The 15,339-nt window shown below is 40.4% G+C and overlaps 1 protein-coding gene across 1 annotated transcript in view; it reads right to left on the reverse strand.

Moving 5' to 3' along the window:
- Nucleotides 1-15,339, reverse strand: part of dnah12 (dynein, axonemal, heavy chain 12) — a 28,639-nt gene that overhangs the window by 698 nt on the left and 12,602 nt on the right. Inside the window, exons 32-70 of the mRNA XM_041799362.1 lie at nt 15,193-15,333; nt 14,519-14,602; nt 14,169-14,357; nt 13,924-14,043; nt 13,617-13,805; nt 13,386-13,537; nt 13,129-13,267; nt 12,838-13,004; nt 12,468-12,723; nt 12,047-12,343; nt 11,731-11,909; nt 11,306-11,498; nt 11,022-11,183; nt 10,735-10,929; nt 9,076-9,209; nt 8,833-8,995; nt 8,655-8,735; nt 8,391-8,567; nt 8,170-8,301; nt 7,990-8,079; nt 7,767-7,907; nt 7,431-7,672; nt 7,194-7,341; nt 5,960-6,105; nt 5,624-5,838; nt 5,342-5,534; nt 5,057-5,249; nt 4,776-4,948; nt 2,960-3,100; nt 2,715-2,873; nt 2,333-2,628; nt 1,999-2,252; nt 1,775-1,915; nt 1,545-1,682; nt 1,234-1,467; nt 960-1,148; nt 529-632; nt 236-440; nt 10-147 (exon numbers count right to left, since the gene is read on the reverse strand). Of these exons, the coding sequence (XP_041655296.1) occupies nt 10-147; nt 236-440; nt 529-632; nt 960-1,148; nt 1,234-1,467; nt 1,545-1,682; nt 1,775-1,915; nt 1,999-2,252; nt 2,333-2,628; nt 2,715-2,873; nt 2,960-3,100; nt 4,776-4,948; nt 5,057-5,249; nt 5,342-5,534; nt 5,624-5,838; nt 5,960-6,105; nt 7,194-7,341; nt 7,431-7,672; nt 7,767-7,907; nt 7,990-8,079; nt 8,170-8,301; nt 8,391-8,567; nt 8,655-8,735; nt 8,833-8,995; nt 9,076-9,209; nt 10,735-10,929; nt 11,022-11,183; nt 11,306-11,498; nt 11,731-11,909; nt 12,047-12,343; nt 12,468-12,723; nt 12,838-13,004; nt 13,129-13,267; nt 13,386-13,537; nt 13,617-13,805; nt 13,924-14,043; nt 14,169-14,357; nt 14,519-14,602; nt 15,193-15,333 (6,690 nt within the window). The remainder of the gene's footprint in view (nt 1-9; nt 148-235; nt 441-528; nt 633-959; nt 1,149-1,233; nt 1,468-1,544; nt 1,683-1,774; nt 1,916-1,998; nt 2,253-2,332; nt 2,629-2,714; nt 2,874-2,959; nt 3,101-4,775; nt 4,949-5,056; nt 5,250-5,341; nt 5,535-5,623; nt 5,839-5,959; nt 6,106-7,193; nt 7,342-7,430; nt 7,673-7,766; nt 7,908-7,989; nt 8,080-8,169; nt 8,302-8,390; nt 8,568-8,654; nt 8,736-8,832; nt 8,996-9,075; nt 9,210-10,734; nt 10,930-11,021; nt 11,184-11,305; nt 11,499-11,730; nt 11,910-12,046; nt 12,344-12,467; nt 12,724-12,837; nt 13,005-13,128; nt 13,268-13,385; nt 13,538-13,616; nt 13,806-13,923; nt 14,044-14,168; nt 14,358-14,518; nt 14,603-15,192; nt 15,334-15,339) is intronic.

Below are 15,339 nucleotides of genomic sequence, written 5' to 3' on the forward strand. Positions count from 1 at the left end.
TCTTTTAACCTCAAAATCAAAGCCTAGCAGGTCAATTGGGACATGGTATTTCCGAGCGTAGTTCTGCATCGCCCCAGTCAGAAAGGCCTGGGTGAAGAAGAAGCCAGACAGCCAGAACACGTTTGGTTTATTGGCTTCGTACCAATCCTACAGACACACAAAGTACAAGCAGGTTAACAAACTCAATAATGGTTTCTTGTGTTGTTCTTGGTAGAATTTGTTTTAATAGACTTACCTGCAAAAACCTAAGCCTGGAGAGAAAGTCTGTTATGTAGCTGCCCAAAGGCTTGAGGCTTGGGTAAGAACGCTTGGCCCATTTATCTGGGACCTTGCCCACAATTAAACTGCCTACAATGGCCTCTAGGTCTGCATCCATCACCACCAATCCTTTGATGGCCTTCAACAGGTTCTGCAGACTCACACGGATGGTACTGCACAGCCTGAGAGACAATGGAGAACGGCATTTAAGATGTATGAAATAGCTGATAGCAAACTGTGCTTCTTAAAGCTCTGCACTGGTGTTCATACGTGTTGTAGCGCTCCATCTCTTGGACGAGTACAGTGTTCATACTCTCCTCATAGAGCACAGGGAACTTCAACAGAGCTGCTTCTGTGTCAAAGTTAGGAGGAAGCTGTGGAGATAAAAGGGGCTGTTATACAATATGCACTTATAGAAAATGGGTTGATTATAGCCAATAATCAAAAAAGGGGGAACACCAAATAGGAAGTTAACTACTAAGTTACACTTCGATTGATACCACTCAAAAATAACTCAATATTTCGGGCATGTGCGCAATCAATTCTGACATTAAATGATACTGGTTTAGCTTAGTGGCCAAAGTCCTTAGCACACTGGTCACAAAGGGCAAAACAGCATCATCAAGTGGACGGAAAAACAACTGATGATATCTATCCAGTATCATAGACTTCAGTTTACCTTAGTAAGCTTCAGCTTTTACCTTAGTTAGGATATCGTTTGCTATGTCGTACAGTGTGTGGTCACTCCCAGAGCTGCCACCTCCCTTAGCTCCTCCACCCTGGGTGAGCAGCAGGGAATCAAACAACAACTTTGTTTGCTGAAGATCTTTAGAGATGTCCACATTTTCATGCATCCCGAAAACCTCTGGATGCTGGGTGAATGGAAGTCCCTAGAACAAATAAATACAAAATAAGTCACAATATTTAAAAACAACCTTTTTGGCTGTTTATTTGTGATATCCAAGGGGTCTTCACCTTGATGAATTCAATATAATCTTCATAGACAGATTTGGGTGGGGCATGGTATTCACCGCTGGGAGAGAAAGGGTAGCGAGGTTTCTCAATGACGTCCTTGTTGTAGAAGTCTGCTAAGATAGTCATCAGGAGGCGCCTGTCCCAGTCGTCTGTCACACGGCCGCCATAGTTACACTCTCCAGTCAAGTATGTTATAGCTTCAAAGGGCACCTCATCATATTCATTTACAAACAGCTAAAGAGGGGAAGACAGAATACATTTTAGATTCCTGTGATGGTGGAAAGTTTGCGTCCGAGACTCTGAATGAATACCTGTAGCTGTCGGATGCTTATACGTAGGTCAGATTCATTGAAACCATAGGGAATATTCCAGCCAAGGGGACCAAACTTTTTTCTCTCCTGAACAAGAGCATGGAAGAAGCAAAGGCCATAGAGCAGCTTCTCCCAAATCTAAAGGATGTAAACAAAATAAACAGAATGGCTCAATACGAACAACCAATGCTATCCACGAATGCAATACCTGTTGCCCCCCATTAGCTCACCAGTTCCTTTTTAGGGCAGTTATTAAAGAAGTTCTGGTCAGAAACAGGATCTGACAGGTAAGACTGCAAGAGGTTGAGGCGGAGTCCAGTGGGAGGCTCATTCGTCATTTTAACTCCATTCTGCAGGATGGTCACTGGAAACTGTTTTCAGAAAACAGACTAATAATAGCAAAGCTTAATATACTGTTTCAAATGTGTGACAAGTAAATCAAGTTAAAATTTACCCTGGCTGAAGGGTAGCTTGTGAGCCAAAGGCGAAAGTCTGGATGGCATGTTTCAGGACTTAAATCCTCGCAGATTTTCTCCAAGGTGGACATCCAGGAAACAGCCAGGTGACAGTTCTGTAAACACACCCACGTCCCGTCCTGCATGGCAGTGGAGATCATCTTGGCAGCGATGGGTCCCTGGCCCTGACCCAGAGAGATGGACTGGAACTTGGCACTGCCCATTTTCTTGTCACTGGCAAACTTCAGTAAACCTGTGATGAGATATTGTTATCTCTGATGACTTTCAGGAATTGCATCTTTGATAGTCAATCCTATTCATTCTAGGACTTACTAGCCATGGGATCAGCTCCTGGGGACAGCACAAACACAAGAGGGATAGTGGAGTTGGAATCCAAGTAGCTTTTGCTCAGGTCAAATGGAGGGGGCTGGACAAATTTCTTGCCCAGTTTGCCAGTCACATATTTAGTCACAGCTGGCACTATCTTATCGGGCCTGAGACAGCGAACGATGATCATCTTTTGCAGCTCATTAAGTCGATCACACCAGGGAGTGGGTAAGGGAGTGTTGCATGGCTCTTTGCTGTCATAAATGGGCTTGAAGTCTCCTGAGCTTTTGATGAAAGCCTCTCTGTGGAATAAAACACAGTGAGATTCACTCCATTACACAAAAGGCATTTTTGGGAGCGTGAGTTTCTGATTTGTGCTGCTTTGTACTTGATTCCTTGTAAGCCAGGCAGATCACTGGCTCTACAAATCTCATCCCAGCTCTTGTCCTGGAGCCAGCTGGGGTCCGGATTGGGAATGGTGTTCTGCAGACCCACTCCTCCAGTCAGTAGGAACATGAAGTCAGAATATTCAATTTCCTGTTTTGCTCTGGGTGGGAAAAAAGGAAGATCTCTAATACATTTTTAAAAAATGTGCCTCATTCAATAATAACAACCAGTAGGTTTAACACTTACAAGAGAAGATTGCAGCAGAGGAGGAATGAAAAGAGGAGTTTATCCTTCTCAAACAGGGAGCGACAGACGTTACAGTAGAGGTTATAGGTGAAGTGATCAATAAGGTATCGAAGCCTCCTCTCCAGGATCTTGGACTTATTACTACAAATTAAAGCAAATATAAAGAAAACTTCAGAACCTAACAAACCATCAATAAAAGTATGATTCTTGTGTTTTTGTATTGCAGGTGAACCCACCTGCAAATTCCCACACCTGAAACCCAATGTCAAAGCGTTCATAAACAAACACATACATACACATATATGCATACAAATAAATAATGAAGAACTGAAATAAGAAAAATAAAGACTTAAATGAAGAATGACAATTCATACATCTACAGTGCCTCTAAAAAGTATTCACCCCCTTGGATGTCTTTACCTTTTATTGATTTTATAAATCAATATCAATCAATATAATTTGTGTTTTTTTGACAAAAAATGAATAAAATTCTTTAATGTCAAAGTGAAAACCGATTTCTACAAAGTAATGCCAATTAAATATGTGAGGTAAAATAAGTGATTGTATAAATATGCAAAACCTTTAAAGCGATTGACCTAACAGCAATCCAACCAAATGGTACTGGTAGTCTCACAGTTAGTGAAATGGGAATCAGCTGAGTGCAGTGAATGTGTCTCAAGCATAAATACACCTGTGTCTGGAAGGTCCAGTCACTGGTTAATCTGTATTCATGGCTACAATTACACCAAGCAGACAAAAGAACACTCCAAGTAACAAAAGAACACTCCAAGTAACCCAGAGAAAAGGTTACTGAAAAGTATAAGTCCAGGGATAGATACAAAAAAACAAGTAGAAGTTCATTGGTCTGATGGGAAGAAAATGCTCCTTTTTGGCCTTCAAGTGGCGAGCAGTGTCACTTTTATTGTTGTTTGTTTGTATTCTGACAAATGCATTACATGTGCTGTGGTGGTTTTATCCTGGAATTGTTTACATAGTCAGAATCCTGACAATCAGAGCCTTTTGGTGTTGTATGGCATACAGTATACTTCAGAATCATAAACCATAACGATTTGTAACAGGTTTTCAGACCAGTGGCCAACTGCATGCCTCTGTCACTATATTCTTTTTGATGCTTCTAAAATGTTTTGCAATACCAGTGACTTTGATTTAAGCTCTTTTTAAAATATTATTCCATTCCTAAGGTGCATAATAGGAAAAGTCAGTTTCCTCAAACTGAGTTAAAACAGAGTATGGGGAATAGCAACCATTTAGAAGACTGTAGCTGGTAACCAGTGAAGCTGAAATAAAAAAGGTTACAGAGGTAAGCTGGCATGGTTCCCAGTATCTTTTATAAATAAAACATACCAGTATTGTTGTCTATGAATAATTAATGCTGTCTAGCCTGCAGGGTCATGAAGAAAGCAGTGGGGAGGTGAGTGGTGATGGATGTTGTATTAGCAATAAAACAAAGAGCTGCAGGATTTCTTTAATTAAGGATCTGTATAGTGGTTGGGGTGCATCCATAAACAATGTAACTACGATCAATCAGAGAAATGTAGCTGCCACGATTTCTGTCTTGGCACTGAAGTTAGAGCAGGACTTGTTTCTAACATAATCATTACTTTTAGCATTCTGAATGAAAGCCTGTCCAAATTGTGCAGATTGCCCTCATTAGTAAGCATATCAACAACATTTAAGGAAAAACCATAGGTTTATATCATTTCTTAATTTGGTATAAACCCAAAGAAGAGCAGTTGCTACTTTTGTAAAGGCTAAAAGGGATTAAAATGAACATAAACAAATGTGTATCACTCACCTGTCTTGAATAGAGTTTATGTAGAGGTTGACGAACCAGCTGAGGGAGTACTGGTACATGGGGTCTATGTTGGTAAGGTCAGCAATGCTGAAGAAGAGTATGGAGGAGTGCTTGGCTATGGCTCTATAACCTTCTCTGGACTCTGCTATCTTGATCTCAGTCTTCTCTGCAATCTACAAAAATATCAAAAGGAATTTATATCATCAAAAGTCAAACAATTCAAAACAAAGGTTTGATTTTCTCAAAAGAACATCTGATAGATTTTTTTGCAATGCCCACACCTGCTGTTTCTTAGAGATTTCATTTGACATGATTTTAGCAGAGTCCAGAATTTGAATGGCACTTTCATCCTCCAGGATATTCCCTTCAGAGGACTGCAAGGTCTCCAGAATCTTGTCCTCAATTTCCTTAAGCTGCCTTTTATTAGCAGCTGACTGTAGAATGAGTGCATTTCTCTCCTCTTCGAGCTCTGGCCTGTCAAGATAAAGAAAGAAAGATGCTTTAAAGAAGTGAAGAGAAGAGGCATTTAACTGTGCTACCAAAATCACTACTTTTTAAAGCGCTACCTCTCTTTGGCGACCACAATCCCAAGCAGCTGATCCTCCAGACCCTCTGGGGTGATCATAAAGTTAAGCAGAGAAACCTTAGTGGCCAGTTCTGGTAGGTAGTGTGGATTCCTCAGCTTAGTGGTGATGTAGAAACGGAAATCACATGCGTACTCAATCACGCTCTCTCCAAGCCTGATGCAATCCATGCCACCTAGGTGAAACAATTACTTTGAATTTTCACAGTTTGTTTTTTAAATTAAAATCAGAAATGCCTAAACAGCTTTCTAACATTAAGAGAACCTTGTTTGAAGGTTTGTTTGAGCAGAAGTGGTTCCAGTGAAGGGTCCAGCTCCTCTCCAACGTTTTCCAGTAGCAAAGGTGTTCCGAATTGAATGCAGTTTTCCAGGGTTCTCATGTAGTCCCCATCTGTCAGCTTGATCACACTCAGGTTGTTGTCTTTCTCTGAGTTCTTCACCCACTTGTTGGCCTGACCTTGAGGGTCAATCATCAAGGGCCTACGAGAACACAAACATTGCTAGAATGGTACATCTGCCTTTTTTATACATCCAAAAACGTATGATTTTTAAAACTCAGAAAAAAAATCACTTCAGAACATATCAACTATAAACAACCCACCATCTGCGTGAATTACTGACAATCACACCATTATCGATAGAGAATGAGTCACTGGGAAGGCCTGCAATGTTCCACGCCCGGATCTTAATGGGATCTCCAAGGGTCTTACTGAGGAAGAAGTCGTCTGATGATGGGATGTTCTTCGACTAGAGGGAGGGTAATAGAAAGACAACTAAGTAAATGTGTCTGAATTCAAATGAAGACACTGAAAAATTTTAAATAAAGAAATGAAGACAAGTCGAATAAATATATATTCATATAGCATGTTTTAAACAACCTCAGTTGACTAGAGTGCTGCACAGGCTTAAGACAATATTAACCGACAACCCTACATCTCATATGAGGACATTATATTTTGGGTTCCCCTTACCACTACTTTCAATTTTGCTTAACCTAGACCTGTTAGTCTCATTCGTGGATATTTTGTCTGCCATCTTGTGGTCATAAAAGTACATGTAAGAAGGCTGATATTTTTCACAGAAAAATATTCTACAGCCAGTTAACACTTGTTTTTTTTATGCTTGGTTACATTTCTAGTTTGATATGGCATAGAAATTTAACACATTTTATCAATAAAACAAGCTACAATACTGCTAAAAGCAAGTACTGGCATGAGGACGCTGGGACTTGTTTTTTTTTCCCGTTTAATATGGATGAGAAGGTTTTTGAATGAAATTAACAGTTTTCATGCAATGCTTTTGCACCACTCTACCAAATACATGTTTTTGCTCCTTATTAGGTGAATGCTATCAACAATCTACGGCAGCAGTAGCCTGTCAGCTCAAGAATAGAGTATGCATACAATGTCATTTTGTCTTGATGCTCTGGTTGGTCCACCATGAATGTGACAGACTGTTCCTTCAATCACCTTTTGAGAATTTTTTAAAAAGTCCTGCTCTTCCCAAATGCTTTCAATGGGAGCTTTCCCAGATGAATGTGAAATTCATCCATGCAGTAGATATATGAAACATTCTATCTGGCATGCCATGTTTAGTGAATGGCCCATACTTTTTTACACAATGGAGTCTTTACTGTGTTATACAATGACATAAACCCACTGTCCTTATATATGGACATTCTTTAAAAGAAAAAAACTACATGTTGAAATAAAATTTTTTGTTTTTGTACAAATCAGGTCATACTGATCCAAAAATCACGTCAAAATCAAAAATGCCCACCAAATAATAGCTTGGGTCTTGGGAGGTTAACACTAAATTTGAATAAAGAACTGTACTTGGCAGAGTTTGGTCCATGACTTGGTGCACTCTTGTCTGAATCCAGTGGTGAAGGCCCCCAGGTAAGCTATGACCCCAGCAGAAATGAGGACATCTCCAGTCAGGTTGTCATATGTGTTCTGCAGATCATCTGCTGCCTTTGACCATCTAAAGAACAAGTCAATTCAGTTATTTATCCTATCTGGAGAGAAATAAATTGTATTGTGCAGAATAATATACATGTGCATAATTCTGACCTGGTCTTCTCACCACCCAGACCACCAATAAGTTTCTCTGCCCTCTCCAACTTCCTGGCACACAAATCCACCTGGAACTCCAGCTGGGCCTTCTCCTCTGTTTTCTCCTCAAAAGTTTTCTGAAGGGCAGCCAAACGGTCCTCAACCTCCTTCAGCTCAGCTCTCTTCTGGTCCAGCAGTGCCATGGTGGCAGCAAGGGACTCCTGCGCCTCTGCAAGATTGGCCTTCTTAGGAGCCACGACCTAAAAACAGAGTACTCATGACCAAAGAATAAGTGGAAGAATGTATCTGAGTTCTATCAGCAGTAAAACAGATCAGGTCAAAATATCACCGCACCTTTGCCACTCTGTCATACACCTCCATTGCTTTGATCCATTTGCAAAGGCCCTCTGCTGCAGAGGAGGCCTTTGCCACTATACTGGGGTCAAAGTCTGGATTAGTCATGTACTCATTACGGATTTTCTGCATCACAGGGACCTGCAATGAAGACATGTAACGTTTAATTAAAGCAGAATACAAATGAAGTCTTAAATAATGCACAAAGATCTAGTTTTCGCACGGGAATATTGTCCTTGTCATATTCTTTAAGATCTCTTAAAAAGTTCATGTCACCCAATAGCTTCTTGCTTGGACCCCAGTAGTCAAAAACCTGCAGGAAATGTGAAAAATACTTTAGTGAGTGGAGGTTTGGCAGTATTTCCAGGTGCCACAAATAAGTACAGGTAGATATGAGTCTAACCTTTTTTCCAGCCCCTGCTGGGTCCGCTATCTTATCTGGTTTTATCTCTTTCATCACACACACAGCTGACATGACCAGCTTCACCCCTGAGGGGGGATTTTTCATCGACTTCACGATTGTGATATCAGAGGGCTGAAAGAAGACAAGCAGCACAACTGATCCAACTGTCTAAACTCTGATGGTCTGAGTAGATTAAGTTGTTTCAGTTAAAGGATTCCCACCTTTAAAGTGTCTAAGGCAGAGAGAGCAGCCTCTAGGGCGGGGATGGCCTCAGCCAAGTCACTCTCACACTCGTTCTTCAGAGCCTGAGCCTCGTCGGCTTTTATCGTTGCTGCTTCCTCATCAACACGCACGGTTTTACTTTTGGCCTCCACCTCCACAGACTCTACTTCAATGACCTGAATGTCAACACATTAAAGTAAGTTTTTAATGTATGTGTGTATTCTAGGTCAATACTGAGAAACTAAGGCTTTTTTTTTTTTTACCTCCATCATTTTGGTGTTGTCTATTTTCGCTTGTTCCAGTTTGGGCTGTAGGTCTACAAGTTCCTTCTTCATCTCACCAACCTACAGAAAAGCATTATTACAATGAGATATGCAAAATTCATGCTGGGCAAAGAAAGAAAAAAAAACAAAATATGGCTAAAAACAGCACAGCGGATACCTGTGATTCAGCAAAGGCCAGCTTATCCAGACCATTGGTGTACCTCTGTTTTGCTTTCAAGACAGTGTCTCTCTTTTGAGTAAGCAGCAGCCTGAAAGCTGCTATCAACTCTAGGTAGGATGTGGGTGTCACGTAATTATGGCGACCAAGCTCAGACAGGAATCTGCAGTAAAAACGACAGGGCTTATAAACGTTCTTAACCTTTTCTATATATAAGTCATAAATAAAAAATTCATGCTATACCTGTTTGAGAGCTGTTTGACAGAGGTATGGAATGTTTTACAGATGGAGACAACTTCCTGTCTTTCATTTTCACTCATATCCAGTGACTCCAGGAAAGAGTTGGCTACCCGCTCAAGAGCCTCCTCTGGCCAAGGCTGTCAAGACAATAAAAAGAGACGGTGTTGATAAGATTGCTGGCTAAATTTATACTAGTGTCATCAGTTTATGTTCTTTTTGATTTTGACTCTGATTTGCTAATATAAACATGGTAAAATCCAGCTTACAAGACACACATTAAATACCTTGTAATCTAAAAAGTTGGTGATGTCCTATATACTAATGAGACAAATATAGCAGCAAAATTGCTGCAATACATAATGACATAGATTAAACTAGTACGGGTTATTGCCACTTTTGAACCACTTTCCTCCCTTTTAGGTAAGAATCCTGCATTTAAAGGGATATTTTAGTATTTTTGAAGTTGGGTTGTATAAGGTACCTTGCAATAGTAGTGCCATTAACCTCCAGTGATTTCAGTGAGCTATGCCCCTTCTAACAGGATGTGCTCAGAGAAGCTAGGCTATACAGCATAACAGACGGGTATAGTTTCTTCGCATAATTTAGCAAGTTTTAGGTAAAAATGGGCAAAAAACAACACTGTCTCAATTGTATGCTGTATTAAAAATAATTCTGTTTTATTTTTCATCCAGAAAGCCTCTGTGTTTGGCTGTATTTTTCAATGTGCTCTTTGACTACTGGCTATGTGCTCTTATGCCTTAGTGTGAAACAGCTGTTTTGGTCTGCAGGCTTTGTCAAAGGAAACAACATCAAACTAAGCTAAAAAAACACAAAATGAGAAATTCTGACTTGAGGGACAATACCATTTACTCTGGGTAGTTAGGGGATACTTGTATGTGCCTGGCTACAATGAGGAACAAACTCCTAAAGATGGTGATTCAACAAAAAGAAAAAGGGGAGATAATTTTAGTGGAGACAGGTTAGCGAGAGAGATCCTGACATAGGTGTGGACACTGTGAGCCCATGTCCACGAGAGCTTCTGCTGTCATTAGTGGGAGTTTGTTACATAATTTTTTAGTGACATTTCTGATCAAAGATAGCAGCTCAAAGATGCCTGCAGCCTGCATCACTCCCTATCCAGAGTTCCTGCCTTACTGAATGGTGGTGTTGGAGAAAACAACCTTGAATGGAAATTTGCCAGTAACCAAAACTTGCATTTCTAAATAGTGCAAAACAGAGGAGTTCTGGGTGAAAAATGTAATGCTTCAAAAATATAAAATATGGCATACCATCAAGACAGTTTTGTTTTGTTGAACCATTGTACCTAAAACTCACTAAGTTATGCAGAAAATCTATACTTGTCTGTTAAGCTGTATAGCCTAGCTTCTTCAAGTGCATCGGGTTTGAAGGGCAATGCTCACTGAAATCTCTGGAGGTTAATGACACTTCTATCTCCCTATACAATCCAACTTCAAAATACACATTGTGGACTGCTGAACTAAATGGAAATGATCATGCAAGAAGACAGTTTAAACATTTTTCTTCCTCTTTGAAAGATTTCAAAACAGAGACTGGGGCTTACATTTCAGGGTGGCTTGTATTTCAGATATAACAGTATGGTAGATTGTACAAGTCATGCTATTCCTTTTGCCTGTTCAGTACCTGGAACCAGTCAATGGTACAGCAGTTGATAAGTGATGGAAATTGGCGCAAGCGATTCCGAAAGGCATCTCCAATAGGACTAAAGGCCACAACAATGTGCAGGTTCTCTCTACAGCGAGCCACAAAGAAGGCGAACAAAGTCAAAGGACTCAACTCCAAATTTTTATTCCCAGCCTGAGCAATGGGACGTATTGTCTGAAAACAGAGAGATTAGAAAACAGGTATTAAACATAAATCAATATAACCTAAGATATACAGTGCTCACAGGTGCTACAAATGCAGTCTACCTCCAGGATCTCCTGCTTCTCATCTATGGCAAACAGGTTTGGTACCTCTCCTGTGTTCAACACACTGTCCACATCCTCTAGGAAAGCCTCATCTTTAATTTGAGCATCAGTGAGCAAAAACACTGTTTTCTGACCTTTCACTCCTGCATTTTTCAGTAGCATCTAAAGTACAAGAAATGTAATGGAAAAAATGTAAAAAGCTTTTACAGCTGTTTCAAGAGCACATATAAAATAAGCAGGGATCAAAATAGGACAAGAAGCAGATCCAGCACCACAAATCTAACCTTCAGGTCATCTCTCCACTCAGTCATGCCATAGCTTTTGGAGATCTCAGGCTGGAACAGGGTCATGTGGGCCATGGACGTAGCCAGCCGGGTGATTGACTGGCGTCCGCTGCCTCCCACTCCCACTAGCAAGGTATTACCTCCCGGCTGCTTCAGCACACGGCTGATACGAGACAGGTGCTCAAGGACATACCTTCATAATGCACAACAGTTCTTGGTTATTCAAGTATCATTGCAAAGGCACAATTTTAGATATATTATTGTTAAGAAACAGTAAGAAGAAAAAGTTATTTGGTGGGTAGAACATATTGTAATTAATTACTTTATTAATTTGTAGTGAGATATTTTTACTTTAAAAGCTTGAAAGTTAATTTTTCTTTACAATAAATAAAAGTAGGTTGAGTCCATGGTGAAAATGTGTTTACCGAAAGATGACAAGGTTCATGTGATTCTTGTGCATTTGATTGTACTCCTCAAGACACAACTGCACTACATTTGAAAAGCTGTCCATGGAAGGCACCTCAGCATACAGACGCTCATCATCCTCCAGGTCCGGGTTCATATAGTCACCAAACAGAAGACTGCACATGTCTTCTTCAACCAGCTTTTCAAAGAGAAGAAGTCATAGCTCTAATTAAAATGTGAAGACGAAGACTCTCTCATTGGTATCATTTAAATCTCTGATTTTAGACACTGACGAACAATACAGTTTTTTATAAACATTTCAGGATCTTCACTTACTTTACTGCCTTGTTTCAGGTGATCAAACACTTGGTCAAAGTTATCCTTTAAGTGCTCTTTGAGGATGTCTTTCATCAGCTGGTAGAGCCATGCTCGATCTTTGTTGTCCACCAGACGGTCATAGTAGACACGAAAGACCTCGTGAACGAACAAACGTATCATGGTGCGCTTGTTCTCCAGTGATTCCTTCTTAAGCAGCAAGCAGCCTTGAATAACACGAGAGAAGTCTCGCAGGTTGAAAGTGTAGTGAGACTTGGCTGGAGTTGGAAGCAGGTTCTCCATAGCTTTCTTGTATACCTTTGGGAGTGAAAAACAAGATCCAAGCAAAGTAGATTCATCATCGAAGAAGCCTTTAATATGTATTTGAAGTATATTGATATTAGATATTGCTTATGATATGCGTGATTTTCAGGGGACTCACTTCCATTGTAGCTGTCACTATCTGATTGCCAATGGTGAAATATTCTGGTGGGAACTGGTTGTTTTTGAGGTAAAAGGCTACAATACTGGAGAAGATGCGAACCATGGTATCATCACTGAAGGCATTGATGCTAAAGATGTTGAAGTGTCGTAGGAAGCGAGATGTCACAGCATTCCTCCCACCACCAGGGGGACCCATAGCTGCAATGAGCTGAAGGTCAACAAGAGTGATTCTGGAGGTGTCCTTCAAGTCGTACCTGCAAAGGGCAAAGAGGATAAAATCCAAAGTTCAAGGAACAATTCTCAGTCTTTTTCTTACATATGTAATAGATAGTTATCTTGCTTGTTTTAAAAAAGTGAACGATTCTAACCAGTTTCCATGGTCTACAAACTGCCGAAGGAGTTCCACGGGAGGCTGTGCCCCAAACTGTTCCAGTGCAGGCATGTTCATGTCATCTACAAAGATGACACATTTCTTTCCCATTGGAGGTCCAAACACCCCCTTCCTTCTCTTATCCAGCCTGGACATGATGATATTCTGAAAAATATATTAGACACAGAATGGTCATTTTTTGATAAACTATCACATCTAACAGAGTAGTGCTAGCAATCTAAATATTCCTGCAGTAACATTTTGACATCAAGACTTTCCTCATGCCGACCTGAGTTTGGTTGGCACTAGTTCTGGCTGAAAAATTGATAAAGAAGGGCAGATAGTGGTCCTTGTCCAAACTGTTCATCAGTTTCTCCTTCACATATACTGACTTCCCTGTGCCAGTAGGGCCAACAAACAGTAGAGGTCTGTGGAAAGAAGAAGTGAAAGGTTTGCCAAAAATCTATTTAAGGTCAAATTAAATGGAAAATATAATGCAGAAAACTTTACATAGGGGTAAGAGACCAGTGATAATAGAATACTAACACTCCATAGCTGATGCAGAGGTCCATAAGGTAGGTGTAGCGAACTGTATCTATGGTGGGAACAATGATCTCCTGCACTTTGGTGTTCTTGTCCCCTAGGCTGACATTCTTAATGCCGTCATTCCAGTGAATCCAGCGTCCCCTTCCTTTAAACTGTTCAGAGATTACAGGCCCATTTAAAGATTATATAAGTGAAGCAGAAACGCCTCTGAGTGGTGCAATTGCACAATACCTCATAGAAATAGTCATACACCAGGCCTTTCTCATCCATTGGGCATTCCCATTTCCCCACAGTGGCAGGGATAGGATGCTCCTCTTCCTTTCCTAAAACAATCTCCCTGAAGAATTCACTAAACTTTTCTCTGCTGTCTGAGACACAGCTGCCACCCACAGACCAAACAAGGGAGAAGGAAAAAGCTGCCTGTAATCATAAAGACAAAAAATATAATTCACTGAAATGTAAAGATAGTGTATAGAAGAGCAAAATTGGAGTTCCAAAGCAAAATTAACACATATTAAAAATGATTTAACCCTTTTACCATGATCCAGGTACGAATGTTTTTATCCCCTGGACTTTTCTGTACAGGCTCAGTGAGGAGCATCTCAAACAGTCGACACAAGGACACCACAGTGTTACTGTCACTTGTAGGAACAACTTCCTGTACACAAAGCCATACTTCAGCATGTCAAAATTTCAGAAATGTATTCACCAGTAAACTCAAAAGTTTAATTGCTCAACAGTTTTTTTTTTTATGTGTGGACTGTAAGGCCTGGGATCACTTACTCTGCAATGTTTACGCAGCATCCTGAGAACAGGTGGCAGCAGCCAGTGGAAGAGCTCCAGCAGCAGGGAGTGGTTGTCAGGGCTCTGCAGGGTATCAGGAAGAGTGTTCAGCCAGGAGATAACTAAGGGCTCCCAGCCCAACTGTGACGGCTCCATGTAGATCATACCACATCGGCTGACAGTAGCAGGCTGTAGTTGTAGAAAATAACCAAACAGACAGTAAGAAAAAAGTCATTTCTATCAGTTCAGCAAGGTACATAGCTTAATTCCACTGATGTAAAGCTTTTTATTATGGGAATTATGGCAGTAATTAATTCATTAATCAACTCAACCTCATGCATCAAACTCACAGACGCCTGTGACAGATCCATGGCTTCAAAAATTAGACTCATCTGACTGGACATCTGAATGATCTCACCACTCATCAGGCACAACTGTGGAGGAAAAGTAAAACAAAGCAATGTTAAACTCACAGATTAATTTACACAGATCCTGTCTGATACTGTGTGCTACAAGTGTGTTATGAGATTTTAATAATAAATGAAGTTACGCTTTTGTGCCTTATTCACATTGTTTTGATTGTTTCTGATGTTGTGGGAATGCTTCAGTGAAATATGACCTAAATCCTCCAACAGCATATTTCATCAAGTGCTCAGTGGCACAATGAAATGAGATAAGTTTAAGGAACTGGTCAGAGTGTGAGCTTTTAAAGAATAAAAAGTGAAATCTGCAGTATAAATACTAATGTGTAAGTCTGCAGGCACACCTGGCTCTTAAAGGTAATGAAAGCTGAAACTGATGGCTTAATTCATGTAACTCTCAAAACACATCTCTGTAAAATAAAGCCTATTAATCAATTATCTTGGTGCTCTGTACCTGGTTTTGCCCCCAAAATGTGTGCTGTTTAAATAGGAATACCTAAAGAGGCATGTCCCACTTTGTGCCACACGCTTTAGATAGAGTGCTTTACATCGTCAAAGTAAGACTCATTAATTCAATAATGTTTTAACAGTGTTATGTGTACCTTTTTGTTGTCATCCAGCACTGTGTTCATGCTTTCAATCCACAGAGTATCTATAGGGCCATCAAACACCACCCACTTACGATCTGGTGTGTCTGCAGACGCAAACTCACGAAATGTGTTGGCCACAATCCCATCTGTCCACTAAAA

The sequence above is a fragment of the Cheilinus undulatus genome, linkage group 11, assembly GCF_018320785.1.
Source record: "Cheilinus undulatus linkage group 11, ASM1832078v1, whole genome shotgun sequence".
Classification (NCBI taxonomy): Eukaryota; Metazoa; Chordata; class Actinopteri; order Labriformes; family Labridae; genus Cheilinus; species Cheilinus undulatus.